This window comes from Neolamprologus brichardi, chromosome 23 (genome assembly GCF_056152115.1).
Source record: "Neolamprologus brichardi isolate AB-2024 chromosome 23, ASM5615211v1, whole genome shotgun sequence".
NCBI lineage: Eukaryota > Metazoa > Chordata > Actinopteri > Cichliformes > Cichlidae > Neolamprologus > Neolamprologus brichardi.
Genome location: NC_142125.1, coordinates 30,133,720 through 30,161,618, shown reverse-complemented (window position 1 = coordinate 30,161,618; position 27,899 = coordinate 30,133,720). Strand labels below are relative to the sequence as shown.

Genomic DNA, 27,899 nt, shown 5'->3' with positions numbered 1-27,899 from the left:
CTGATCATTAAGCAGTTTCACGATTGAAGTAGCAGCAGGAGAGAGAGAGAGAGAGAGGCAGTCGCTCCATATATCTGTTGTTAAGCTTAAGGTGGGAATGCTTTACAGACATTCAGAGATGAACTTACACACTTGCTTTACTTCTCTCTGGGAAAACTTCCTCGGAGATTAAATGCTGGTTTGCTAGCAAGGCTACAAATACACACAGCGGCTCTATCACCTGATGCATACTGCTGCAACGTGCTACGGTTATGAGCCGAGTTACGCCGTGTAGCAAGCTTTGTGAGGTGCTTTTTTGATATTTAATGGATCGGATTACATTTTTTATTTCTCGCCAATATCCGATCCAGTAATTTGGGTCAGTATCGGACCGATACGTAATATCGGATCGGTCCATCTCTAGTTCTTTATTGGTTGTAACCAAAACTTTAATTAGAACTTTGTGTGAGAAAACTTTTCTACTCATCTAGGAACGTCAAAAATATTTTTTTAATACAAAAAACAGTGTAAAGTTACAACAACAACAACAACAACAACAACAACAACAACACTTCTCTTTACTTTCTTCAGTCTCTTTACTAAATGTTAGGAGGGGTGAAGACCAAGAGGTCACTTGGACAGACTGACTGGCGTATCTTGTCCTTCGGGTCTGGGGTGAAGAGAAGCAAGGCAGACTTTGCTGTCTGTACCTAAAGAATAAAGGGGAAAAAAAAAATCAAAAGAAAAATCACAAAGACAATTTTGGACAAAACATTAGGCAATATATATACTTAAACACTCCATAAAACCCTAGTGTTTAGAAGAAAAGTGGAAAAACTTTGACCTGTCGTGAGTGAGGAGTTAACACCGAAGACACCGCTGGCAGTGCTGTCGTGACAGAAGTGAGCAAAAGAATGAATAAAACGGTGAAAGTGTGTAGTTTTTAAAATGTGGTGACCAAAAAAAAAACAAAAACCCCAACACTTCAACATAAAAATCTCTCTCATCATCTCTCATTAGTTAGTGTTGCCAAGTTATAAAACATTAGTCTTACCAGACTCTTTCTCAGTAAGAAAGTTCATAGGTTGTCTTCTAGGACTCTCCATTGCTACATCCACTGCCATGGGTGACAGCGTCTCTGTCGCAACTGTGTCCCTTGGTGACAGGCTGCATCTGTCTGAGGACTGGAGGTATCTCTCAAAATCCAGTCCAGAAATTTCCTAAAATTACAAGAGAATAATATATTCATTACATGGCTAAAAAACACCCCCCCCCCAAAAAAAACAAAAAAAGTTCTGAGGCACAACACAGAATTGGGGGGGAAATTTATTTTACCTCAACAACTGTGCTGTCTGGTGTGTGACACAGAGTCTCCACGAGGCCCTGCACAGCAGATGAAGAGACGGAAGGTTGGCTAGGAGTTGCACAGGGCGACAGTGTAAAGCTCGGGGCTGATGAGGGCTCAGGAGCTGGGGGCACGGTAGGTTGTTTGCACGGAGAGCCTGGAACTGCTGGACTGACAGGGTTATCAACAGTTAGATCCTCGGCTGGCTCGAGGATTGCTGGAAGGAGTTGTGGAACAGAGGGAATGTCTGTGGAGACTTTTTCTGACACTTGTGCAGGGCATCCGTCAGGTTGGGTGTCATCTGAAATCACTTCCTTGACAGGTGAGAAATCCATAGAGATGTTCACAATGTCCCTTCTGCTCTGGGTCGCCTGAGGAGTGCCGCACTGAGACTTTGGTTCTGGGGTTTGTCTGACAGTGAGGCGGAGGTGTGCATGTGTGTGAACATGTTGAACAGGTGTCTGAGCCAACGCAAGGGAGCGCCGGGTGACCCTTCTAGGTGAGAGATATGTGGAGCAGGGAGAGACCCCAGGCAGCACAGCAGCATTTAAATGGCTGGATCTCCTAACTGAACAAAGAAAAAAACCCAACATGTGCAATATGATTAGACCAAATCCAGAGTCATCTAAAGTACAAACTTTTGGCATGCAAGTCACCTGATTGTTTAGCTGGGCTCTCCACCTGGAAGAAGCCTCCATCAAAGACCACTGTGTCCTGCTTTTGAGCCCCTGCCTGTGGGTGTGGATTCTGAGAGCCCAAGACGAGACAGTCTTCAGTGTTAGCAGCACCGGCTGCCTTCTCTGCCTCAGCTGCCTGCTTTTTGGCTTTCATGGCTGCTTTTGCGGCAGCCAGACGAGCCTTAGCTGCTGCATTAGTTCCTGCAGGCTTTGCAGATGCTGCTGGCTGTTTCTGTTAAAAAGACGGGACAAGCTGTTTTCTTAAACACAGAGGCCTTCATATGCAAATGACTACAGAAACAACAACCATAAAACTCAATGATTAGTTGGGTGATGTGTTAATATAGTCAGTTTTATGATGGCACAGCTGTGTGTTTTTGAACCAAAGCTTAAATTAGGAATCTTTACCTTCACTACTTTCTTCTGTCGTGGTGGAGGCTTGTGCTCCTCCACCCAGCCTCGCTCCTCTGCTTCTTTCAGAGCGTCAAACTTCTTGTTGACATCCTCGACCTAGAATAGGGAAAGAGTGCAAAACAGATGTTAGGCCTCTTCTCCTTGTTTGCGTGTTAATGTGTGTGTTGCACCTCTCTTGAGGCATCACCTGGTAATAAACCATGTCCCAGAACCCCTGCAGGTCAGTGCAGGTGGTGACCTTCTCCCCTCGGCCTAGCTCACAGTCGTCCACCAGACCGCTGAATTGGTTGAAGCGTTCTTTCATCAACAGCCGTGCTTGGCCAACAGCTGTGCGCATGCGATCTCTCACTGAACACGATGAGAAAAAAAGATAACAAAATTACTATTAGTCAGAGAAATCCACCATTTTCCTCATATGAAAACAACAACTATCTACAGAACCAAAATTAAATATTCAAGATTTTAATAATCAATTGGTGTAGAAGATAAACTCACTTTCTTCTGGGATGGACTCATCCTCCACTTTAGACTCCCAGTGGAGAGACAAGCCCGTCAGTCTCTCTGTCTCATTGGCCATTTCTGATCTGAAGAATTTAAAAGAAAATGTTTATTAAAAAAAAAAAAAAAAAAAAGGTTATTTTTTGAAAGACTAAACGATATGAAAAGTACCTGAAATATGGTACATTGTGCTTCGTTTCCACTGATCCACCTGGACTTGTAGGGGCAACTGTGGGAGAGGTATGAGGAGGAGAGCGCAGAGGAGATTTAGGTGGACACGATTCGCTCTGCTCATCACTGAATACGGGGGCTGGTGGAAGGTTGAAGCTGGAGCTGGATGGAAAGAACAGCACTGCTTTTAGATTGACTGAAATTTTAAAGCCTACATATTTTCTTTAAAAAAGGGCCCAAAAAAGAAAAATCTGCAACATCATAACAAACAGAAATATCAGTGCTAAAATATAACATTGCTTCCTCCTGTGATATAGATCAATACTCTGGTATAGTATTTCTATTATTAAACTTGCAGACACCCTAAACAGAATACTATAATATACTACTGCCTGACTCGTCACAGTAATGCTGAGTAACAACAGCAGTAAACGCATCTATTAATTGGTGTTTTGCAATACTGTGGCCAACATCAGTGTTTCAGTACATATTTAGCAAAAGGAAAATTTGAGCAGATGAAACGGAAAAAAGAAGCAGACCTTGGTGTAAGGAAGGAGTCTGCTGAACGAGGTGTGAGAGGCTCAAACTTGAAGGATGACAAGCCAGTCGGAGCCTGGAAGAGAAAACCTTCTGGAGCAAATGAGGATGTAGATGGGACGAGATCAGCAGAAACAGGCTTGGCTGGAGATTGATCCACCACCATGTCTTCTTCCTCAGCACATGGTGTCGGGCTGGGAGGACTAGGTCTTTTCTCAATGTCCTGCATCTCAGGCTCTGTCAGCTCAGGTTCCTGCACACAACAGGAGCAGCAAAGCAATTAAACTCCAAGTTACTTAAAAATTGATCACAAGTTTAGTTTGCCGTGTGTTTCACTGAACTGCTCACCTCTGAGATAGCATGATGGACAGTGTCATTGACTGCTTCTGTGTTTCATAAAGAAGGACAACAAAAATGGTGAGAGAAATTCCAACAACTGTTCACAATGTAAAGTGAGGCAGACACATTTGGAACAAATTTTGTTTTGGTTTTTTGGTTCATGATACCTTTACAGTTCCTTTGTGCACCAGACAGGGGAGCCACAGGATTAAGATTTGCTCGGCTCCTTGTGGTTCTTGTATTGGACACTGGTGAGAGACATTAAACACAAACAAATATCCATTTATGTTTTAAACCTCAACGCCATTTCTTAACTTCCCTCCCCAGTTTCGATATTAAATGAGCTTCCAAACCAGACAATACCTGCAGTCTTGTCCTTAGGTTTGCCCTTTACCACAGGAACTGGAGGTCTGTTGGCAGATCTGGTTGACAAAGCTCGTACGGCAGGTGCTTCTATGGTAGAATGGGATAATACAGACACAAATTAAGAGCTAAACACAGGAATGTAGTACTGCAAAACAAAAAAAGCACAATGGCTGGTTTCAAGGGCAGTTTTTTGTTTTTTTTTTTATAATTATTTGTACCTTTGGTCTTGGTTGTAGTTGATGCAGGCTTGGCAGAAGCTACCCGGGTCCTTGTTGATCTTTCCACAGCAGGTTGTCCTACAGAAAGAAGAAGGTCATTACTAAAACTGCTTCTAATCTAAAGCTGCATTTAAAAATAAAAAGTCAGTTAAGGGGCATTCAGTTAGTTTACCCTTCTTCACTCCAGTATTTGGATCTTGTATCTTCAGAGGCTGCAAATGAACAAAGTATTAGTTTTTTGTTTTAAATAGTTAAATACAAAACCTGTGAAAACAATGGTGCATGTGTGGAAGAAAACAGTACCTTCTCCACTTGCTGCTGCTGTTTCATTGAACGAGTGACTCTAATACTTTGGGATGGAGCCGTGTTCGCCTTTTTCTGAAAACATAACCAAAAATAAATAAATTCCACTGAGACAAAAAAAATAAAAAATAAAATCTTCTGATATCACGTGGTCATCACAGTTATGAAAGAACCAACAAAAAGATAGGGAAGTAGTGTGATTCACAGACATGTTTTAGAATAAATTATCTAAAGTGTTTTTTGACAAGTCCCCTCTTACCTCTTGGATTTTTGTTGAGGCATCTGGGACAGCAGGTAGTGAGGTAATGGTTCCCGTTGGATGATACAGACCAATCTTAAACACCCCTTTACGCTCCCTTTCCCTCTTCTCTTTCTCTTTCTCAAGAGCCTTCCGCTCCTTCCAGCGCTTGAGCTGTTTCAGCCTATCTTCCACTGCTTTTGCTGTGGAGGAACAAGCATGGGGAAGGGCACAAATAAGCTAGAGCAGTGCATTTTTTTTTATTTTTTTTTTTAAAAACTGAAGCCATACCTTTAGCAGGTTTTTCATTGTTTTTCGTCTTCTCTTGTATGGTTGACATATTGGCCACTGCAATAGAGGCATCCAGGGAGGACATTTCCAGCTGCCTCCAGGTGTTCACGGTACGTTCTCGATTCTCCTTCTGGGAATGAGACCTTCTCCGAGACATTTTTACCCTAAGCATCAACACACTGGTGTCCCGCTGCCGCAGGTGAGCAAATCGAGACTCCATAATCAGGTATCTGGATTTTTCAAGAAGGGAAACAGATAATGTTTTGAAAGGTACTGCAGATTGCATGCAATGGATATTACAGACATTAGGAGACATTTGTCATATTAGTTAAAAATGAGAAGGATCCAAAACTGAAAGGCAAATTTTTTTGTGTTGTAATCAGCTATAAGAATAGAAATTAGAAAGTTTTTAAACGTATTAGTGTCATTATTCATGTGGTGGCAATTTTAAAACCACACACAAAATAATTCCCAAAACATGGACAATGTACTGAGCAAGAGCTGTCAGGAAAAAAAAGAGAAAAGTATGTGGTATAGGCTAGGCACTATAAATGGTAACACGGCAAAAACGGCTTCATTTTGGCCTGTTTAGCTACAAGCTTGTAGACGTAACCACCAACAGATCAAAAATATTGACGCTGTGTTTTTTTCCCCTCCCGCTTTTCTTATTCTCCGGAAATTCAAACAATTGCGTTAAAGCAACGACAGGAATGGCGTCTCGATGGCTTAATTTTTTCCTTGGTGGTTTCTCTGCAAACAAACGGAAAATTTGAGCAGATGAAACGGAAAAAAGAAGCAGACCTTGGTGTAAGGAAGGAGTCTGCTGAACGAGGTGTGAGAGGCTCAAACTTGAAGGATGACAAGCCAGTCGGAGCCTGGAAGAGAAAATCTTCTGGAGCAAATGAGGATGTAGATGGGACGAGATCAGCAGAAACAGGCTTGGCTGGAGATTGATCCACCACCATGTCTTCTTCCTCAGCACATGGTGTCGGGCTGGGAGGACTAGGTCTTTTCTCAATGTCCTGCATCTCAGGCTCTGTCAGCTCAGGTTCCTGCACACAACAGGAGCAGCAAAGCAATTAAACTCCAAGTTACTTAAAAATTGATCACAAGTTTAGTTTGCCGTGTGTTTCACTGAACTGCTCACCTCTGAGATAGCATGATGGACAGTGTCATTGACTGCTTCTGTGTTTCATAAAGAAGGACAACAAAAATGGTGAGAGAAATTCCAACAACTGTTCACAATGTAAAGTGAGGCAGACACATTTGGAACAAATTTTGTTTTGGTTTTTTGGTTCATGATACCTTTACAGTTCCTTTGTGCACCAGACAGGGGAGCCACAGGATTAAGATTTGCTCGGCTCCTTGTGGTTCTTGTATTGGACACTGGTGAGAGACATTAAACACAAACAAATATCCATTTATGTTTTAAACCTCAACGCCATTTCTTAACTTCCCTCCCCAGTTTCGATATTAAATGAGCTTCCAAACCAGACAATACCTGCAGTCTTGTCCTTAGGTTTGCCCTTTACCACAGGAACTGGAGGTCTGTTGGCAGATCTGGTTGACAAAGCTCGTACGGCAGGTGCTTCTATGGTAGAATGGGATAATACAGACACAAATTAAGAGCTAAACACAGGAATGCAGTACTGCAAAACAAAAAAAGCACAATGGCTGGTTTCAAGGGCAGTTTTTTTTTTTTTTTTTTAATTATTTGTACCTTTGGTCTTGGTTGTAGTTGATGCAGGCTTGGCAGACGCTACCCGGGTCCTTGTTGATCTTTCCACAGCAGGTTGTCCTACAGAAAGAAGAAGGTCATTACTAAAACTGCTTCTAATCTAAAGCTGCATTTAAAAATAAAAAGTCAGTTAAGGGGCATTCAGTTAGTTTACCCTTCTTCACTCCAGTATTTGGATCTTGTATCTTCAGAGGCTGCAAATGAACAAAGTATTAGTTTTTTGTTTTAAATAGTTAAATACAAAACCTGTGAAAACAATGGTGCATGTGTGGAAGAAAACAGTACCTTCTCCACTTGCTGCTGCTGTTTCATTGAACGAGTGACTCTAATACTTTGGGATGGAGCCGTGTTCGCCTTTTTCTGAAAACATAACCAAAAATAAATAAATTCCACTGAGACAAAAAAAAATAAAAAAAAAAATAAAAAAAAATCTTCTGATATCACGTGGTCATCACAGTTATGAAAGAACCAACAAAAAGATAGGGAAGTAGTGTGATTCACAGACATGTTTTAGAATAAATTATCTAAAGTGTTTTTTGACAAGTCCCCTCTTACCTCTTGGATTTTTGTTGAGGCATCTGGGACAGCAGGTAGTGAGGTAATGGTTCCCGTTGGATGATACAGACCAATCTTAAACACCCCTTTACGCTCCCTTTCCCTCTTCTCTTTCTCTTTCTCAAGAGCCTTCCGCTCCTTCCAGCGCTTGAGCTGTTTCAGCCTATCTTCCACTGCTTTTGCTGTGGAGGAACAAGCATGGGGAAGGGCACAAATAAGCTAGAGCAGTGCATTTTTTTTTTTTTTTAAAAAAACTGTGAAGCCATACCTTTAGCAGGTTTTTCATTGTTTTTCGTCTTCTCTTGTATGGTTGACATATTGGCCACTGCAATAGAGGCATCCAGGGAGGACATTTCCAGCTGCCTCCGGGTGTTCACGGTACGTTCTCGATTCTCCTTCTGGGAATGAGACCTTCTCCGAGACATTTTTACCCTAAGCATCAACACACTGATGTCCCGCTGCCGCAGGTGAGCAAATCGAGACTCCATAATCAGGTATCTGGATTTTTCAAGAAGGGAAACAGATGATGTTTTGAAAGGTACTGCAGATTGCATGCAATGGATATTACAGACATTAGGAGACATTTGTCATATTAGTTAAAAATGAGAAGGATCCAAAACTGAAAGGCAAATTTTTTTGTGTTGTAATCAGCTATAAGAATAGAAATTAGAAAGTTTTTAAACGTATTAGTGTCATTATTCATGTGGTGGCAATTTTAAAACCACACACAAAATAATTCCCAAAACATGGACAATGTACTGAGCAAGAGCTGTCAGGAAAAAAAAGAGAAAAGTATGTGGTATAGGCTAGGCACTATAAATGGTAACACGGCAAAAACGGCTTCATTTTGGCCTGTTTAGCTACAAGCTTGTAGACGTAACCACCAACAGATCAAAAATATTGACGCTGTGTTTTTTTCCCCTCCCGCTTTTCTTATTCTCCGGAAATTCAAACAATTGCGTTAAAGCAACGACAGGAATGGCGTCTCGATGGCTTAATTTTTTCCTTGGTGGTTTCTCTGCAAACAAACGTTAACGTCAGTGTTACTGGATTAAAGTATGACTTGAAGGAGTCGTGAACCTTACACCAACTACATACCTGAGTAAAAGCAAAGTATAATACGGCAAAAGGCGGAGAAAATAAACGTGAGCCAGCACAGTGTTTTGTTCTACTGCTACTAAAAAGTGTAGTGAGTAGAAAATAGATACTTTCAAAGGCGAACCAGGAACACGAGCTAATTATTCAACCAATGCTAGTTTTGTAACCCACTCCACCGCGACTGTTGACAGAAGGACTCGCGCAGGGTTCAACATTCCGTTAACAAATATATCTAAGTGAACAACTTTTATGATTAAAAACCCAACTTACCTTTTTTCTTTTTCCAAAGAGGTACAATTGTTTTCTTTTCTTTTTTGTCTACTTACTAAAACCTGACAGCGCAACGTACAAGCTCAGTGCAGAAACATAACAATCATGGCGGGTGAGTTTTTAAAGTTTACGCTGATTGGCTGCAAGTCGTACGTGAGCCCTGATTGGTTAGTTTCTTTTCTTCTTCTTCTGATTATTTTGTTGCTGTTGTAACAACTTTCCATTGTGTGCCGAAATTACTCCAGAAAAGTGGAGAAAAAATTGTATAAAAACGTTTGCTTGGAATAAATTTTGTTTTTTAAAAAAAAGAAGGTCAAACCCTGTATGATTACACAATATGCATGTGTCTGATAAAATCAGGCATTTACAGTAGGAAGGGTAACAATTAGTATTAATATTAAGTTAGCTGATATAGTTAAACACGGGAATTATTTATAATCAGCAATCAGCTATGTGGGTTAAATCCATGTGGAATAAAATGAACTGTAAATCATTATTTGTTAATTTGCAAAGCAACTCAAAAGTACACATGCATCCACAGAAAACTAATGAAATGATTGTACAATGTGATGCAAATAAAAGTGTTCATCATAAATAAGTTTAATACATTTCTCAATTAGACAGAAGATTTAAAAAGTGATATTTTGAAGCCAAATAAATTATAATATCTCTGTTTTTTTTTCTCCTCTTCCCCCTGCAGGTGGTTTTTATCCTTCAAGCTTGGGCCCTGGGAGCTTCAGGGTCCTGCGCAGTAGCTGTTTCTAGGACTGCACTCTTCTGGACAGAGATCTTGATGTTGTTCCTAGGATCTGCTGGAGTCAGTCGCCTAGCTTGGGGGCAGGGGGGCACTGCACCAAGTGCTATACACACTCCGTTTACTCCTTTGTGTACCTTATGCGGACTTCAGTGTCCACATCACTCTTGTGTAACTTGCCTGCTAGACCAGAATTGACTCTGAGACCAGCGACAAAGTCATAACTCAAACAAGGAGAGCATAAACAGGTGTGAAAATTTCCAACAGCATATATAAATGTACACACTTTTTTTTTCTCTCCACATGAAACTCTGTGTAGTGTAGTTCAACAAATACATTTTTGAGTCATGATCATTTTTGTTTTATGGTGGATTTAAGTCCTAAAATAGTAACAACACTTGTGTTTTAAAGGTCATTAAAAAAACCTGACTAAATATTACATTTCTAACCTCTCTGTCAACAAAACTCGCAACTGTGTTTTTAAGAGATAACATGTCATCGCATTTTCTGTCCTTTTCCCCGCAGGACAAAGGATGGAGCACAAGTTAGGATGTAGTTCAGACAAAACCAAAAGAAAAAGCTGTTCAAGCCTAATTCATGAGATTTTTTGTAAGATTTTGCTAACTACATTTCCTGTAAAAGCACCAAAAAAAGACATTACAAGCTTGATATGTCATAGGTGCCAAGAATTCAGTGCTCTCTCAGTTATTTACCAAGAACCATGGAACAGTATATTTCTATGATGTCTGGCATGTTTCAAGTGCTCCAGGAGTTCATCACAAGTTAATCTCTGGGTTATTCTAGCCCAACATCATCCTTTTTATTTTTAAAGTAACTGGAATTAATTGTTTTGAACAGATGTCTTTGTTATAAAATGTAAAAAAACAACAACAACAAAGCAAAACAAACAAAACAGGCCACAAAAACCTAAGTAATGCTACCATCTACTCACTTACCTTCAATTAATTTGCACTGAACAGTTATCAAAGAGGTGACCCACACCTTATTATTCTTTACATTTTAATGAGTTTTCCTGACTTCAGTGACTCATGATCAGAATGATGTTGTGGAGTTTCCAAAACCTTTACTCGCTTTTGTGTCTAAAGCCAAAGAGACTAAAAATATTCAGTACACTGCAGAAAATTGGTTCTTAATTTATTTGAAGTTAGGGCAGTTGTTTACAAACCACAAATCTTTTGACATGGCATCGGAAAACAATCACGGGATCATCAAATAAAGCCGGAGTATGAGCATGTCAGTTTTTAAATATATTTGAAAAAGTGTCATATGTTCATTATAAAAGTGTATGAACACATTTTAATGTGAAAGAAAATTGTTTAAAATTGCTCAAGTATGTACAAAGAAAATGAAAGAAAGCAAATTACACATACAGTCAAAACCTGGATTTTTTGCCTTTTTTTTACACTTAATTACAGAAGAAAAATTAAAATTTTTCAAGGTTAAATAAAATAAAAAAAAAACGATGTGAGGAATCTTTTCATTGTTATTGTTAATTTCATGATGCAATTATTGCATTACGCTGATGCTGTCAAGATACCCTGCAACAGTTTTTAGTGTCTTCACCATTAATCCAAGAAAAATATGTTGTTGAACTGCGTCGCACAAAGCCGCTTAACTTCCTATAATGTAGGTGACCGGAAGTTGTTAGCCATGAAACCTGGGAGATTAACGAGACCATCCAGCAGGCTCTGCAGATGAGCCTGATCTGGGGTCTGGTACTATATATATATATATATATATATATATATATATATATTAGAGATGGCACGATACCACTTTTTTATGTCCGATACCGATACCGATATTATAAATTTGGATATCTGCCGATACCGATATGAATCCGATATAGTGTGTTTTTTAATCAATAAAACTGTTTTTTTTTATATCTTGCTGCATTTTGTATAAGTTTATACTCAAGTTTAAATAAATAACAACACTAAAGCTATTCTGTTATACCTGTATGTAAAAAATACACTGCGCCCAAAATATTTCATAGTTCAGCAATACTGATCAATCTAAAAAACTTAAACCTACTCCATCCTCCCTATTCTGGTATTTTAAAGAGTACTTAGCAGAAATATTAAGCAACCTAACTAATAGGGTTGCAAACTCCCAGCAAAAAAAAAAATAGGGAACCACCCCACACCCTCCACCTCATGATGCTTAATCGATGTAATCAAATTTAATTTGATGCAGGGGGAAAAATGCACAGAAAGAAATTATTTTTCAAGAATAATTAAATAGATTCAACATCTTTCTTCAACAGAATTGCAGACTGCACAGATGGTATCTTCCCAAAGGAAAAAGTACTATAGCTTACTAGGGTATATTAGACTTAATAGTTACTATATACAGTAATGGACTTCTATATATTTTACATCCGATTAAAACTTTGGGTGTAAGAGTCAGATAATTATTTATTAAAAGCTCGACATTTTAAATGAGAATAAGAAAGAAAAGTATGTCTTTGTGCCCCCTTTTTCCTGTTCATGCCCTATCGGCCCCCCTGGCTAAACTTTGCTAGATCCGCCCCTGCACAGTTACCAGCCGTCAGCTACCTAGAAAACAATCCTGGTGTAGAAAGTAATATTAAATACATTCTAACAACAGCTTATCAAGCTTAATAGTGCTGCTGTTGTTCAGCCGCTGGTTTCCTCTTTCTGGTGAGAAGTGGGCCAAAAACTAAGAAGAGAGACGGACTCGACAGAAAAGCCGATCAGCTGATCATTAAGCAGTTTCACGATTGAAGTAGCAACAGGAGAGAGAGAGAGAGAGAGAGGCAGTCGCTCCATATATCTGTTGTTAAGCTTAAGGTGGGAATGCTTTACAGACATTCAGAGATGAACTTACACACTTGCTTTACTTCTCTCTGGGAAAACTTCCTCGGAGATTAAATGCTGGTTTGCTAGCAAGGCTACAAATACACACAGCGGCTCTATCACCTGATGCATACTGCTGCAACGTGCTACGGTTATGAGCCGAGTTACGCCGTGTAGCAAGCTTTGTGAGGTGCTTTTTTGATATTTAATGGATCGGATTACATTTTTTATTTCTCGCCGATATCCGATCCAGTAATTTGGGTCAGTATCGGATCGGTCCATCTCTACTGGAAACACTGAAAAACTTGTAGCTCTTCTACTATTGAATCTGATAAATGTACAGTTACTCAAATGTTCTTGTGAATCTGTAATAGATGTACAAGGTTGGCTTTAATCTAAACTCAATATGAAAGATATTCAAAGGTCTCTCAAAACACTTGGCTCAGTTTTATTTTATCTCTTTCAAAATCTTACATATATTTCTTTTAATCTGTATATGGATATGCAGAATAAATAGCAACAATCAAAATACTATAATAAAACTCTTAGCTTTTAAGTAGAAGTACTGCAAATCTTTCAGATATCTAAATTTTAAAGCAAATATAAACAGCTGTGGTGGTGTGGTGATCAAATGAGAGGCAATGAGGATTCTTCAGCTGAATGTTCTGCAGCAGTCAGGAAACAGGAAGTCTGGGTCCTCAGGGCAGCTTCTCGATGATAACTGCAGCCGAACACTTACACTCAGTAACAGAAATGGCTTTGTCTTTAAATAATATTAGTATACACTTACTGCAGTCAAATGTTATAGTCAATGAAACAACTAGCCAAATGTATTTGAAATAATCTAATATTTATGTGAATATAGCACTTTGGATATATTACACAATAACAAGATTATCTTATTACAAATAAACCTTTAAAAAGGTATATATGTTATATAATTTATCAAAGTAATTTCACCTGTAAGCCAAACTATCAGTGTTTATTACAAAGTGTAATGCTGAGACTAAAACTGCAAATGTAGGGCTGTGTAAGTAGTTTCTACTATAAAGTCTACTGTAGTTCTACTACTGTATATTCAACCTTCTACTTGTAATTTCTAACAAAATGACTGGATGTGAGAGGACAGGAAAGAAGGAGCAGTGAGAGTGGAGATCTCTCAGAATTCTGAATACAGATTGACAAAATTCTGATAACAATTTCTGAAAACTTGGATTTCTGAAAATGGGTTCTGATAAAATTAGATAGAGCAGTAGGGATAGAGGGATACAAGATAGAATGGCTTTCAAATTAGATAGAGCAGGGAGAGTGATAGGACAGACAGAATTGCTTATAATGATAGAGGGAGAGGGTTGTCTGCAGCAGGTCACCTGTAAGACACAAAAGGACTGGAATTAGTGGTATTTCCAATAAGCTTGGCTTTACCATATTCTTCAGACTATAAGGCGCACTTAAAATCCTGTCATTTTCTAAAATAGGTAAATAAAATAAACAGTGTGCATTATGTATTGATTCTGGTTGTGCTTACTGACATCGAACTGGATTTATGTGGTACACGGTGCTCAAAATTCTGTCAAATATTTAGTAAGAGTTTGGTAAGCTTCAAAGCTGCACCGCTTGATGTACTGTTGGAGCATTATGGCTACCATAGCCAGGAGCCTCTTGGAGTAATTCGTATAGTGCTTTAACACAATAGTATGGTGTGCGTACAAGGACGTGGCAACTGTTAAGAGACATGCTTACGAAGCAGATTTCAAACTGATCAGCCCATCAAGAATTTGATGGATTTGTGGAAGAGGAATTAACTGAAAAAGTGAGTGTATTGTTCTGTATTTTCTGTGCTACAAATTAACAATGTTGAGAGTTACTATGAGTTAAATGAAGATCAAATTATCTGACTGTTTTGTTTACCTTAATGTACCTTATGCTTAAAAACAGACTAATTTATTTACATGCCTTGTAATCTGAAAAATACAGTACAGAGCTTTACACAATTAAGATTTCTACAGTAAAGTATTGGACTGAACTGAATGACAATGTTTAACAAATGGTGGTGGAGCTGTTATAAGGACACTTGCGTTCTATTTAAACAATAAACTAAGTCTATAAACTCAAACCAAGATGTGCTGCTACAGCAACTTAGTGTTTTTCTCCACTTTATACATGAAATCATCCCTATAAAACTGCTTTTTGTATTTAGGTATACATAGGCAGGTTTAGGTGTATCAGGTTATCCTTGTTAGATGATTTTGAAACGTGACAAAAAAAAGAAAGCATAAACAAAATGAATCTGCAAGGAAAAAATACTTTTCCCAGGACTGTACCTCAGACAAAACCTTTACTTACCAGCGTTGAGACGATCAGATCAGTAGTCTAGAGAAAGGAAACAATATATCAGATCACTGTTTAATCACTCAGACTGTTGAGCCTCTTCACACACAATTAAATTTACTTTGTCATAAAATAACAAGTAAAATCCTCAATTTCTTTAAGCCTTTATAAACTTAACTGTACTCTTAATTTTTAGATCTCACGTGGCTATCACGTGTAACAAAATCATTCATTACTACAGAAGTGCAAAAAATAGGCACAAATATTTGTTGGCACAAATGCAGGATATACCAAATGTTTCTAATAAAATGTGAAGAACCACAAATTTTAATCTCATTTCAGATTAAAGACATTGGATGCAAAATAATTGTTTAAATCAGAAGTAACAGAAAACCTCCCCAGGTTTTAGTTAGTCTGGTCTGAATATGTAAATCCAAAATACAAGTAAATACTGACATGTTGCAGCAATGTCAGTGGCACATCGTTTTGTCATTGAAATTAAAATTTCTTAAAATATTATACTAAAAAGTCCTTCCATTGTACCTATTGGCAGGAATATTTATGTATTTTGCAGTATGTCCCTTTTTGGGAACATTTATATTTGATTCTAAAATACTGGCTTTAATATACCTATTCACACTTTTGATTTTCTTACTTTTTATTATTGCTTAAGTGTCAAAGTATCACTTCTAGTCACTCAGGCAAAATACTTCTAGTGTTGTGACTTCATGCTAATTCATAAGTGGAATATGAGAGACAATAGAAATCGATAGCTGTGGTGCTCTTAAGTGTTTAAGTTACCACCTATACTCACCTAAAGCACTTTCATAGTTTTGTTTGATACTTAAATCCACAAACATAATGAGAAATCGAACAATTGTATAAAGACAACTCTGACATTTAGCTACATTTGGACTTGATAAGTCATCATAAATGAAAATCAGACATAAATGGGCTATTAAACTTCAGGGACATTTTCAGGGGCAGTCAGAGGTCCTCTGTGGGGGGTTTGCTGCTACAGATTATAAATGCTGACTATGTGTTTTTGCCCAGAGCAAATGGCAAGATGTCACAAATAGCCAAACTGTAAGTAAATTACTAAACATCACCATCACTGTCTACTTACCAGCAAAGGCAAAACCAAAGATCTGTTCACTCTATAACAAAAGACAAAAATACAGAATGAGACAACTCAAATCAGCATCAGAGTCAATAATGCATCACTCTCTGTAGTCAAAAAGATTCAGGAAATTTCTTTGTTTACCACAGTTGGAATACAAACAACAACAACTGTTTTTTTTTCTACACCTTAATCACTCTCCTCATAAAGGTAATATGAGATTTTATCCATTTGCAATAAGCCACAAGAGTTTCTTAGTCATGTAATGTTCTAAAATTTAGGTTCTATTACATAACAGAGTAGAAATCATAACCAGTGATTTGCTATTTAAAAGCATACAACAATCACAAATGATGCCTTGTATGTAATGTTTGTAGGCTTTAACATTTGAGGTGGCCTGCATTGAAATTCTATTAAAACAAAAACAAACAGAGTCTGGAAACTTAAACCAAGATGTGCTGCTACAATAACTTACTAAATATTGTGTGGTCCAACAAAAACCACACACTGAGGTTAGAGCAGACAGTTTCTTTAAACCTGCTTTAAAGACTTATCGGAAGGTTGCCGGTTCGAGTCCCGGACAGTCTCGGTGGCTGTGTCCTTGGGCAAGACACTTCACCCGTTGCCTACTGGTGGTGGTCAGAGGGCCTGGTGGCGCCAGTGTCCAGCGCCAGTCAGTCAGTGCACTTCAGGGTGGCTGTGGCTACAATGTAGCTGCCATCACCAGTGTTGTAACAGAGACAGATGGAAAAGCTTCAGGACGCCAGCCCTTAAAGACTGAAATTTGTGACCCCTGCCCTATGTGAATATTCAATTTATTTATTTAAACTGCTAGTCGTGAGCCGCTCTAATGTGAAACAAACTCAGAGAGAGTTATAATTCTGGAAAGATTTACAAAAACCTGTGGGGGCTTTGCTGCTACAGATTATACAGATTTGGAGACCCCAGAAAACAAAAATCCTCCCAGATGTTGTAGGTGAACAGGCAAAATCAATGACTGGCCAAAAAGAACAACTCCATTCTCACATTTGCCAAAAAATATCTTGATCATAACCAAGAGCTGTGCTGACTCACTGCACTAAACTGAATCTTCTATAGTGAGACAAAACATTACCAAAAAAACAACAACAATAAAGAAACAAACACCAGCAATAAAGTCAAACATGGTGCTGTTATTTTACTCCTTCAGGACCTACATCAAGCCATCAGGTCCTGAGCTTAAGTTTAATCACACTTGGGATTCACAGCAGGAAATTGATCTAAAGCACACGAGCAAGTCCAACTCTGAATGGTAAATGGCCTGTATTTATATATCGCTTTACTAGTCCCTAAGGACCCCAAAGCGCTTTACACATCCAGTCATCCACCGATTCACACTGGTGATGGCAGCTACATTGTAGCCATAGCCACCCTGGGGCGCACTGACAGAGGCGAGACTGCCGGACGCTGGTGCCACCGGGCCCTCTGACCACCACCAGTAGTAGGCAACGGGTGAAGTGTCTTGCCCAAGGACACAACGACCGAGACTGTACGAGCCGGGGCTCGAACCGGCAACCTTCCAATTACAAGGCGAACTCCCAACTCTTGAGCCACGATCGAATGAAACAAAACTCTTGGTGTAGACTAATTAGAGTCTGTACTTGAATGGAATTGAGATAGTTGGTATGACTTGAAAACCCTATATTGGACCTTAATTAAGACGATTCTGAAAGTAGAGTGGACCAAAATCCCCTCAGTGATGTAAACCAGTCATTATTAATTACTGTAAATGCATGATGGTACTTGTTGCTCATTAGATTATCTTAGGTTGTTCTGGTTTGTTTTTCTCTGCTTCATACATAAAATCATGACTTTAAAAATCATGACTTTAAAAATGCTTTTTGGTATTCATCCAGGTTCTCCCTGTTAGATGATATGAAACATGTGACAAAAGCATAAACAAAATAAACCTGCAAGGAAGAAAGACTTTTCCCAGCACTGTATTTCAAACACAACCTTTACTTACCAGACTAAGACGATCAGATCAGCAGTCTAGAGAAACGAAACAATAATCAGATCACTGTGTAATGATTCAGACTTTTGACCCTCTTTACACTCAATCCAGCTTACTGTGACAAAAATTAACCATTAAGATCCTCGATTTCTTAAAGCCTTTAACTTACTGCACTCTAAACATGAAAAACATTAGTTGCAGGGTCTCACATGGCTATAACATGTGTAATAAAAGCATTCACTACTACAGAAGTGCAAAGAATAGGCACCAATATTTATTGGCACAATGCAGGATATACCAAATATTTCCTACAAAGAAGCTTTGTGGCTCCAACATTTTCTATCACAAGTCAGTTTTAATAAAATTTGAAAAACCATAACTTTAAATTTCATTTCATATTAAAAATATTGGATACAAAAAATGATAGTCTACATAAATTACACACTGGCTTTAATATAGCAACGATTATCGACTCAGAACTTTGGTTAACTTATTTTTTTTAATTATTGCTCAAGTGTTTAAGCTACCACTTCCATTCACTCATGTTCTGACTTTAATGTAATACTTGAGCAGAATATGAGACACAATATAAATCAATAGCTGTGGTGTTTAAGTTACCACTTATACTGACTCACCTAAAACATGTATGATTTGAGAAGCCATCAAAATTAAAATCAGACATAAATGGTCTATTAAACTTCAGGGACATTTTCAGGGAGAGACACAGGTCCTGTGTGGGGGCTTTGCTGCTACAGATTATAAATCCTGACTATGTGTTTTTGCCTGTCAGTCAATGGATGTCACAAAAAGCCAAACTATTGTATGCTAATTGCTAAACATGTTACACAATGCCGGGTTTATATTGCTTCAGTTACAATGACTGTTTACTTACCAGCAAAGGCAAAACTCACGATGTATTTCACTCTGTGTAACAAAAGACAAAGAGGAAAAAATACAGAATCAGACAACTAAAATCAGCATCAGTTAAGATTCAGTTAACTTGTATGATATATTTGGAGGCTTTAACATTTGAGGTGGCCTGCATTCAAATTCTACTTCCTGAAAATATTATCAAGTGCACACAGTATCATTTAATATGCTGATGTTTTAAAATAAATATCTATACACCTTATTAGTAATATTAATGGCCCACTGCTGAATTTTATTTATTTGAAGGTGGCCTTTTTTATTTCATTAATTTTTCATAAAGTGAAAAGTTGAGAGCTGCAGATTTAGGTTGTATTTAAATGCGGGCCTGAACAAACAAGCTTTTGTTAAACAGTTTTTAAAAATGTGAAAAGTCTCCTTCTCATTAAGAGATGTTATTATTCTTGTATTTAATATGTATTTTATCCTCTCTCTCTCCCCCTTCCATTAATTAACCCCCAACACAGACGTGTCCAAATTCATGGGCTGCATCCTCCTGAGGACCCGGCCTTCGCGGTCTACGTGGGCCGGGTCCTCAGAAGGTCGGGTAGGCCGGAAGTAAACGGCTGGGGAAATTGGACAGTCTAGCCTTCTGATTAGCGTCACCGCTGTCTCGGAGTTTAATAAACTCGGCCGTCTGCTCCTTGCTATCTAAAATATAACAGGACACCGGGAGTTGTGCCGTTCTCGGCGGCTTCAGTGACCCTCGAGCTCCCGGCTTGCTATCGAGCTGGTGGGTAGCAGATGCTCCGAAAACGTCGAAGCACTTTTGTAAATATGCGATATCTTGATAAACCGAGCAGATATTTGATGTTTACACAGCTACTTTCCCGCCTGAAAATATGTTAAAAGTTTATTTTGTGACCCAGAAAGATTAGTAAGAGTAATTTTAAAACTTAGTAGCGGCCGCCATTATTGGAAACTGGAGTTTGGCTGGGCCGCGCTATGAATTCTGGGATACGGTGGGCCAGGAAGGACACACCCGACTCATCCTTCAAATTCGGGGAAAAGGACGACGCATTTGTCGGCTGCATTCGGAGGAGTCTACGAATTTGGACAGCCTTCGGCACGTCGCTGTGACGGTCTACAAATGCGGCCTCAGGAGGATGCAGCCCATGAATTTGGACACGACTATGCGGCCCAGCCAAACTTCAGTTTCCAACAATGGCGGCCGCTACAAAGTTTTAAAGTTACTCTTACTAATCTTTCTGAGTCACAAAATAAACTTTTAACATATTTTCAGGCGGGAAAGTACCTGTGTAAACATCAAATATCTGCTCGGTTTATCAAGATTTTGCATATTTGCAAAAGTGCTTCAACGTTTAGCTCGATAGCAAGCCGGGAGCTCGAGGGTCACTGAAGCCGCCGAGAACGGCACAACTCCGGCACATCATTTTCAGATCACCGCGGACTTTCGATACCCGGGTTAAACGTAATATATAAGTCACTTAGACAACCTAAAAAAAATATTGTTTGGCTTTTTTCAGTGTTTTATTTTTTCGTAAGTAAATCGGTTTGGCTGAGATTAAAGTGATTAGATAACATAAAACTGTATTAATCCCCCGGGTGGGTACCTCCTTGGTTTTCACACAGCTGACTAAACGTCAAACAGAAAACTGATTAAAAATAATTATGAGATGGTTGAGAATTTACGCCTAGATAGCAAGGAGCAGACGCCGAGTTTATTAAACTCCACCGAGACAGCGGTGATGCTAATCAGAAGGCTAGACCGTCCAATTTCCCCAGCCGTTTACTTCCGGCCTACCCGACCTTCCGAGGACCCGGCCCACGTAGAACGCGAAGGCCGGGTACTCAGGAGGAAAATCCAAATTCATGGGCTGTTTTTTTCTCCCGCTGTTGGGTCAGAGGCGGTAAAATGGCTCCTTCAAAGTTGCAGAACCTGCCGCTTCAATTATGTAATGTACCGCCATGGTTCTAAAATGGCGGCACGTTACATACCCTTACAGCCTAAATAATGAGGCGGTTTTAACCGACTGATTTGTTAGAACTAACTGCACCTTCCGTAACAGACTCAGAAATACTAACACACCGAATGAAGCTAATGAAACAACACAATAAAGTGTAGCATACAGTCAAATGAACCATTGTCATTTCAAACTGGGTCTATAAAAGCGCTAGGCGTTAGCATTGGGTTGTCAGGGCTAGCTTCTCGAAAACTCCTTTAAAATAGAAAATTTACAACTTCTCACTAAAAAAGCAGACATTGTATTGCTTTAATATGACTTATACTTTAACTGGCTTTATAAGTCACTAACAACAACTCGGTGAATCACTCAAACAGATAATAAACATTTCAGAGAAGAGAAGAGAAGCAGCTTACCGGGGCAGCGATCCGTGGAAAAGTGGGCGGAGGTTCAGAAGTGAGCCAGAGACGTAAGAAAAAAGAGGCGTTCACTGGTAGTGGGAAATTACACAAAATGGACCTTGAGAACGTAAAAAAAAATGTAATGTAAATGTAAATTTAATAATAATTTTACAGTATTTTTTGCCACAGAAAAAACTAGCAGAAATAAATTTTTTAAAGTTGAATAAATATTTCAAACATGATTATTTAAATTTGAATTAATGATTAAAAGTCATAAATCAATATAAGGTCATTGTGTTAAAATGTGATGTATTAATATAGATTTATTTAACTGACTGAAGCAATGACAACAGTCTTCTCCTGAACACCAACACCAAGGAGGTGGTAAAGAGTTCACCAGACCTAAAAAAAACAAAACAATGCAGGACAGTCTGCAAAGATGTCGAGTCAGTCAGACATTGTGCAGAGCAGATGAGGAAGAAGTTGTAATCTAAAATGGAGAACAATAAATACAGCCACCTAAGCATCCTCACAGGACAAGATGAACTGCAGTGAGAGGGTCATCTCACTGCACTGCAGGACTCAGAGGTTCAGGAGGGTCTTTATCCCCATTGCCATGAGGCTTTTTAACAGCAACTACTCACATGTTCTTCTCACATTTATTTCTTTTATTCTAATAAACATTGGTAGTAATCATATAAATTCTGAGCTAAATGGACTTGCCCTGATAGGCTTCAGCCAGCACAGAAGCTAATACACCACAACACTTAGGGAAACTGAAAATGACTGTTATTAATGTTTTCAAACTGTTTAAGAAAAATATATATAATCTTTCAGCCTTCTAAAAACACACACATAAAAACAGTATTATATGATGTTGAACATACAGATAGGCAGTTGTTGGCCTACAGGAGGAGTGTTCTTTATCGAAGTTTTTAAGTGCTTAAAACGTCTGTTAATCTCTGTACAGAGCATGCAATGTAACTGTACATTAGAGAGTGTTTTATAAACCATGTCTTCTGTTTCATTTAATAAACATGAGACTGCTTTATGCATATTCAGCTATTTATTAGATTTTATCAGATTACAAAACACTTAGCATAAGAATGCAATTGAAAGTATAACTTTTAAATATTGTTTAAATGAATGAACATAGCAACTTGAACATTTTAAAAAATACAAACAAAACAAATGAACTATATTTATATATATAGATCTATATATATATACACATATCTATATATATCTATATCTATCTATATATATCTATATATATCTATATATATAGATATATATATATTTATTCTGTTTTTTTTATGTCTACTATTTGTTTTCCTTTGATTTTTACAGTAACAGTGACCGTGTCCTTCTCAAACTCCTCCTCGTAGGGCTTCCACATTTTCTCTTCAATGAAGAGGGTTTCTCCAGTTTGACGGAGAACCTGCAGCTGGGTGGACTGCAGTGCACTGCACTGCTCTGCAGTGGCCACACCAACTATAGATACTTCAGTCCTTTCATCTTCCTTTGTCTGTCGATACACAAAAAGCATATATTTAATATGGTAATCACGTCTTGATGCATGCTCAATGATCCATGTAAGTAAATCCCAAAAGGCTGATTCTGTTCATCTGGACGTAGCATTTTCAAGTGGGAGAAATGTTTCGTCACTCATCCAGGTGACTTCTTCAGTCTCTTTTACCCAATCTTTTAAACAGTACATTGCATAATGACTGAAACTAGCCCACTGAAGAAACAATAGGCTGGGAGGTCAGTTCATTGGTCAATAATATACAAATTGTCATGCGCACTGATCAAAGACCACAGAAACCTGCAGTCCGCTGAGACTGAAGAAGTCACTTGGATGAGTGATGAAACATTTCTCCCACTTGAAAATGCTACGTCCAGATGAACAGAGTCAATCTTTTGGACCACCTATAATTCTAAACATTTTGGCAAATGACATTACTATTACATGTTGGTACAAACATATGGCTTCTTCATACCTCAATCTTTGTATGGGAAGTCGTCTGGAGCTGTACTCCATAGGCAGAGCAGTGCACTTTCACATGGGAGATGTTTAGCTGATCTCCCACATGAACATCGACAACTGACGCCTCCCTCCACAAGGAGACAGTCATGGTATGCCCATCCTGAAATCACAAAAATGACAGAATGAAACATTTATTCATTAACTAATAGAAATCTCAAATATGCCTATTTTCACCATTTTCAATATTTCACTTTAGTTGCACCATTACCTGCTTTAGCTGGAGCGTTCTTATTGGCACCAGTTGTTTGCCTGAGCAAACTGTCCTCACTGCCGAACACTGAAAATTCAATTAAAATATAATGTCAGTTATAGTGATTGCATAAATCTGTGTGTGTACATATAGGTGCTTCTTTCTTGACTTACTACATCTATTATTTTATTATTGTTGTTAATGATAAATCTACAACCATTTACAAAATAATAGTGGTTGATCTTGTTCTCACAATTTTGTGTTTGTTTGACAAGAACAATAAAATTATTATTTTTACTTTTAAAGACAAAAAAGTAATGGTTTCTTAGAAAACCTAAAGCAATATCAATTCTGATGGAACCACAAATATTTACCTCCACAACCTCCCCTTCCACTGTCATGAGCCCTCCAGATGTTGGGCTCATCTTTAGTGGTGTTGCTGGGGAAGGTGGATTAAGAAGCTCCTCCGCCTTTATGATGAGGGCCTCTGACACAGCAAGGGCAGGCGCTTTAAAGAACTGGGTCCTTGCTGTAATGTTAATGAGATAAGGGGGAGCTTGGCCCCTCAGCTCATGTCCCCTCATCATGTAGGACATGTCTTGTTTTACTTTGGAGGAGAATTCTTCAAATAAGGTGATTTTTACCACTGTTTCACCATCAGTGATGGCTGCCACTTTATTTTTTTTTGTTGTCAGTGGTTTGACCCCTCCACCCTGCATATCCCAGCTGATCACCTGATAAATACATAAATAAAGAAATGTATTTCTATGATCTTACTCCATAGCCATGTTCATACATGTGAAAGTCTACATCATATGATTGTTGGGTTTTTCTCTGTATTTATTATTGTACGATCTACTGTACAATATAAAGCGCCTTAAAGCGACTGTTGTTGTGATTTGATGCTATGTAAATAAAATTGAATTGAATCACCTTTAGCTGGTCGCAGGATTTTAACACCCTGATGTGAATGGGTGGGGGCCGGAAGTACGGCGTCTCAGGCCGGTTATCTGTCAATTTCCTTAAGGCCATTCTGAAGAAAAAAAAGCAAAACAAACACATTAACAGGTTCATACATTTCTGCTGGATCCAGTTCTGATAGAATACAGTAACATCTGTTACTTTCATGTCGTCTATTCACATTTTGATATAAAACAAACACATCATGAACTTCCTCAACCCTAAGTGTGTTTCTGAGGTTCCTGCTTGATATTTACATACCTGAAAACATTTCAATATTTCTGTAAAAACACAAATTATCTTTACAAAATGTTGGTCTGAAAATTAATTTAACGCTTATGAGCCTTCATAAAATACATACAAATATTACAGCACATGTAAGTCTATCCAATTCACTCTGGATGGAACGCAGAAAAAAAAAATCACAATTTTCTTTTCCCCACTTAATATTTTTCAGATAATAATTAAAATAATTATTAATTAAAATAATACTTGAAAAAAGGTTACAGTGGACAATAGAAAACAATGAATCATCATAGGAAGATTATCTGAAAAAGGATTCATGCTCCTGAAGTGAAAAACAGCAACATTACATCTTAAAGATTGCCTGCCTGCCCTTCCCCCTCCCCCAACACATACAGGGCAGGTGCGCACACACACAAACAAAAACATAGTGCACCTGCTTGGTCTCTGTGGCTTTAGTTCATATTGGCTCCCCTTTTTAATCATTTGAGACGATAAAATTATAGAATTACTGTCCCTGCTTTTAGGTGAGTCCCGCCCTCCTTAACTGGGCAGAAAATGGCAATTTTTTGACCAGAAAAAAGCTCTGTGGGAGATGACCACCACCCTTTGCACCAGGCAGTGGAAACATTAGGGCTGAATAGATTTCTCTTTTATATATGTTCCTGTCAACTATTCCTCCTGTCTGCTATGTATATTGTCTTCCGGCACAGTACAATTTCATGACAATACAGGGCTATGAATACGATAAATACTTAGCTATATTCCTATTGGTTACTCAGCTGCTGTATAGACTGGGAAAGTAATTGGCTTGCAAAGTTGGGAGGCGGTTGCCAGGGCAGAGTGCCAGCCTTAAGCAATTTTTTCCTACTAACAGCCCAAACGTAACGTCTTAAAGTTTATAAAACTGTTATAGATCTGGAAGATTTGTCTGATTCTGTAAGATCTTAATATTTCATAAAAAAATAGATGCCATTTTCATGAATACATTCAGATAGTTTTTTCAATTAAATATCCCTGAAACAATAAGTTCATCAAACTATGACACCTCCAAATACATTGCTATCAATACTAAATGTGAATTTATCAAAAGTGATTTTTTTTCTTCGAGAGAAAAATGAAGATACACATATATAAAACATTCGTAGGCCGATAGAAAAGTCAGACCGAATTTTAGGGGTACTTTGACAGTCTTTATATTCACAGGAACTTAAATGGCTAGATCTTTTATCTTTCACTACACAATAATGTGTTGTACATAGTATAAAGGCACTAAAAAAACGGCTCCAATATCAAAACTTACGTTTTATGAAGTTATCACAAGAGCACAAAGTAGAAGAGCTGTTACTCTGACCGAAAGTTTCTTCAGAAAGACCGGGAAAGGGACTGCTGGTCTTTTATGTTACAAATTGTGATGCAATCTGTTGTTACCTGCCTGATTGGCTAACTATGATTGTTGTTTTTCCCAATTGTACTGCCTTGTGTTGATTTTGTCCCTTTACTTTAGGGCGGTTTTTGTTGGTGATCAGACCCGATTCTTGTCTAATTTGAATTATGAAATTATCATTACTATTTTATAAGTCTCAAACTTACAATTTAAAACGTATAAAATTGCTGGTCTTTTTTATTTTTTATGTAGTTAATGTAGTTATGTAGTTCGACTGCTAAAGCCCTGCATGTATTTTTTAGATGAGCTTTTATTTTGAAAGTGGCGATCTCTTTTCCTGGTGTCAAGGGGAAGCACGCCCGACAGATCCACGTTACTGCTAGTCCCCGGGACAGAGTGCGGGAAATCAATGCGGTTCAAATACGTTCATGGACACAGGAGTGCTAATTCCCTCTAGATTTCGCCCAAAGGCGCAGGTTTCAAGGCTGCACACGGTGACTGAGCATCCTAACAAAGGTTCAAGCTTCAAGGTTTTACTTCAAAAAGGTAAGCCAGACTTGGTCAACACATGAAAGGAAAAGGTAAATGTATTAGCTATGTTAAATATAAGTGCCTAATCATGATAGCTTGCTGTAGGGTAAAACACTTAAGGTCAGAAATCTTTACAGTTGTGTTCATTGTAAAGCTGTTGTTTAGGGTATGTTTAAAATAATGTATTATGTAGTTGCACCACCACAGTTATGAAACTGAGAAATGTAATGATGTAAAAGCTATAGCCTGGTTGGGGTTTTGGCTTGGTGAGCTTACAGCCTCCTTAAAATCTGTCAGAATTATCTACAGACAGACTGTTCAATTCATATAACCATTTAATTCAACAAATATATGAAGAAATATGTCAAAGTTAGTATGACTTTCAATCATGAACAACATTGATGTAAAGAAAATTTACCAAACTTTACCAAGTATAACTACAACTCCCAGAATGCACCGGACGAGGGAGCAGGTTGGGCCTGCTGCTCTGGCCAGCTTACCCATGGGGGCAATGGACCCTGTGCACGAGAAAATGCTAACTTCCTGGTTTGAGACCGGATGTGGGGTTGTACATTTCCGGTAGCTTTACTTTGCGGTCAATCGCTACTGCAAAGATATACTCCAAAATTGATGTCCAAAACTCGAAAACGGAACGATCGCGTTAAGTTACAAAGAGGAGAAAGTGGGAACACTCACCACTGTTGTGTCATAAAAATCTAATGATCAATTTTGACGTTTAAAGAGTTTAGATTGATCAGTTGTTTACATCACTCAACACAAGCAGAACTGCAGCAGAAGACACATCGTCCACATTCAGAAGCACATCTCTGTATAGTGACTGGTCTTATGATTTAAACAGGCAAATGTTCAGCATTCAAACTACAGGTGAACAATAGTCAAACCAGATGTTTTCCCCGTTATGTCGATATCAGCTAGTCAAGTACACACACACACAGCATGTTAACAAACCGTGAAAAAAAGCCACACAAAAAATTAATGCTTGCTGGTAACGGTTTCTATACATTAGTATTTACGAAGGGTATGTTGTGACTTACCTTCAAAATTACAGCGGCCCCTCGCTATAACGCGGTTCACCTTTCACCTCGCTGTTTCGCAGATTTTTTAGTGCAAGTTTGCATGCTTTTTTACGTCCTGCGTTCTGATCGCTGCAGACGATCTCCTCCGTCTCTCCTGTACAGTACAGAATCGC

At 38.5% G+C, this 27,899-nt stretch overlaps 2 protein-coding genes and 1 long non-coding RNA gene across 4 annotated transcripts; all 3 read right to left on the bottom strand.

The window, feature by feature from the left end:
- Positions 1 to 549: 549 nt before the first annotated feature.
- LOC148096254 (uncharacterized) lies at positions 550 to 9,155 on the bottom strand. 2 transcript variants are annotated; one of them, XM_087836461.1, is made up of 28 exons: positions 9,038 to 9,155; positions 7,938 to 8,167; positions 7,670 to 7,851; positions 7,400 to 7,474; positions 7,269 to 7,308; positions 7,097 to 7,174; positions 6,878 to 6,967; positions 6,682 to 6,762; positions 6,524 to 6,561; positions 6,178 to 6,428; positions 5,377 to 5,606; positions 5,107 to 5,288; positions 4,848 to 4,922; positions 4,717 to 4,756; positions 4,545 to 4,622; positions 4,324 to 4,413; positions 4,128 to 4,208; positions 3,970 to 4,007; positions 3,624 to 3,874; positions 3,085 to 3,246; positions 2,911 to 2,999; positions 2,603 to 2,763; positions 2,410 to 2,511; positions 1,981 to 2,233; positions 1,315 to 1,892; positions 1,034 to 1,199; positions 824 to 867; positions 550 to 689 (listed from the first exon to the last, which is right to left on the bottom strand). In XM_087836461.1, exons 2-28 carry the CDS (start codon positions 8,155 to 8,157, stop codon positions 579 to 581), a joined length of 3,786 nt encoding a protein of 1,261 aa, XP_087692587.1. In that variant the 5' UTR covers positions 8,158 to 8,167; positions 9,038 to 9,155; the 3' UTR covers positions 550 to 578. The 2 variants fall into 2 exon arrangements, with proteins under 2 accessions (XP_087692587.1, XP_087692588.1); XM_087836462.1 differs by lacking the exon at positions 824 to 867.
- A 4,309-nt stretch (positions 9,156 to 13,464) lies between these two features.
- LOC148096253 (uncharacterized) lies at positions 13,465 to 21,368 on the bottom strand. The gene is made up of 6 exons (XR_015717191.1): positions 21,344 to 21,368; positions 18,968 to 18,999; positions 18,088 to 18,113; positions 16,089 to 16,119; positions 14,978 to 15,004; positions 13,465 to 14,001 (listed from the first exon to the last, which is right to left on the bottom strand). It is a non-coding gene; the product is annotated as an uncharacterized LOC148096253 (long non-coding RNA).
- A 1,260-nt stretch (positions 21,369 to 22,628) lies between these two features.
- LOC148096252 (uncharacterized) lies at positions 22,629 to 26,126 on the bottom strand. Its single transcript, XM_087836381.1, has 6 exons — positions 26,075 to 26,126; positions 24,502 to 24,601; positions 23,943 to 24,302; positions 23,587 to 23,655; positions 23,332 to 23,478; positions 22,629 to 22,856 (listed from the first exon to the last, which is right to left on the bottom strand). The coding sequence occupies exons 2-6, from the start codon at positions 24,598 to 24,600 to the stop codon at positions 22,629 to 22,631; spliced, it is 903 nt and encodes a 300-aa protein (XP_087692507.1). The 5' UTR covers position 24,601; positions 26,075 to 26,126.
- Between the last annotated feature and the right edge of the window lie 1,773 nt (positions 26,127 to 27,899).

Coding starts and splice junctions, on each gene's coding strand:
- LOC148096254 (XM_087836461.1), bottom strand. CDS start 8,157: ATGGAGTCTCGATTTGCTCACCTGCGGCAGCGGGACATCAGTGTGTTG. Junction 7,475..7,669: donor CCTCAACAAAAATCCAAGAG/GTAAGAGGGGAC, acceptor TTATGTTTTCAG/AAAAAGGCGAACACGGCTCC. Junction 4,923..5,106: donor CCTCAACAAAAATCCAAGAG/GTAAGAGGGGAC, acceptor TTATGTTTTCAG/AAAAAGGCGAACACGGCTCC.
- LOC148096252 (XM_087836381.1), bottom strand. CDS start 24,600: ATGGCCTTAAGGAAATTGACAGATAACCGGCCTGAGACGCCGTACTTC. Junction 23,479..23,586: donor GAACGCTCCAGCTAAAGCAG/GTAATGGTGCAA, acceptor TTGTGATTTCAG/GATGGGCATACCATGACTGT. Junction 22,857..23,331: donor CTTCCCATACAAAGATTGAG/GTATGAAGAAGC, acceptor GTGTATCGACAG/ACAAAGGAAGATGAAAGGAC.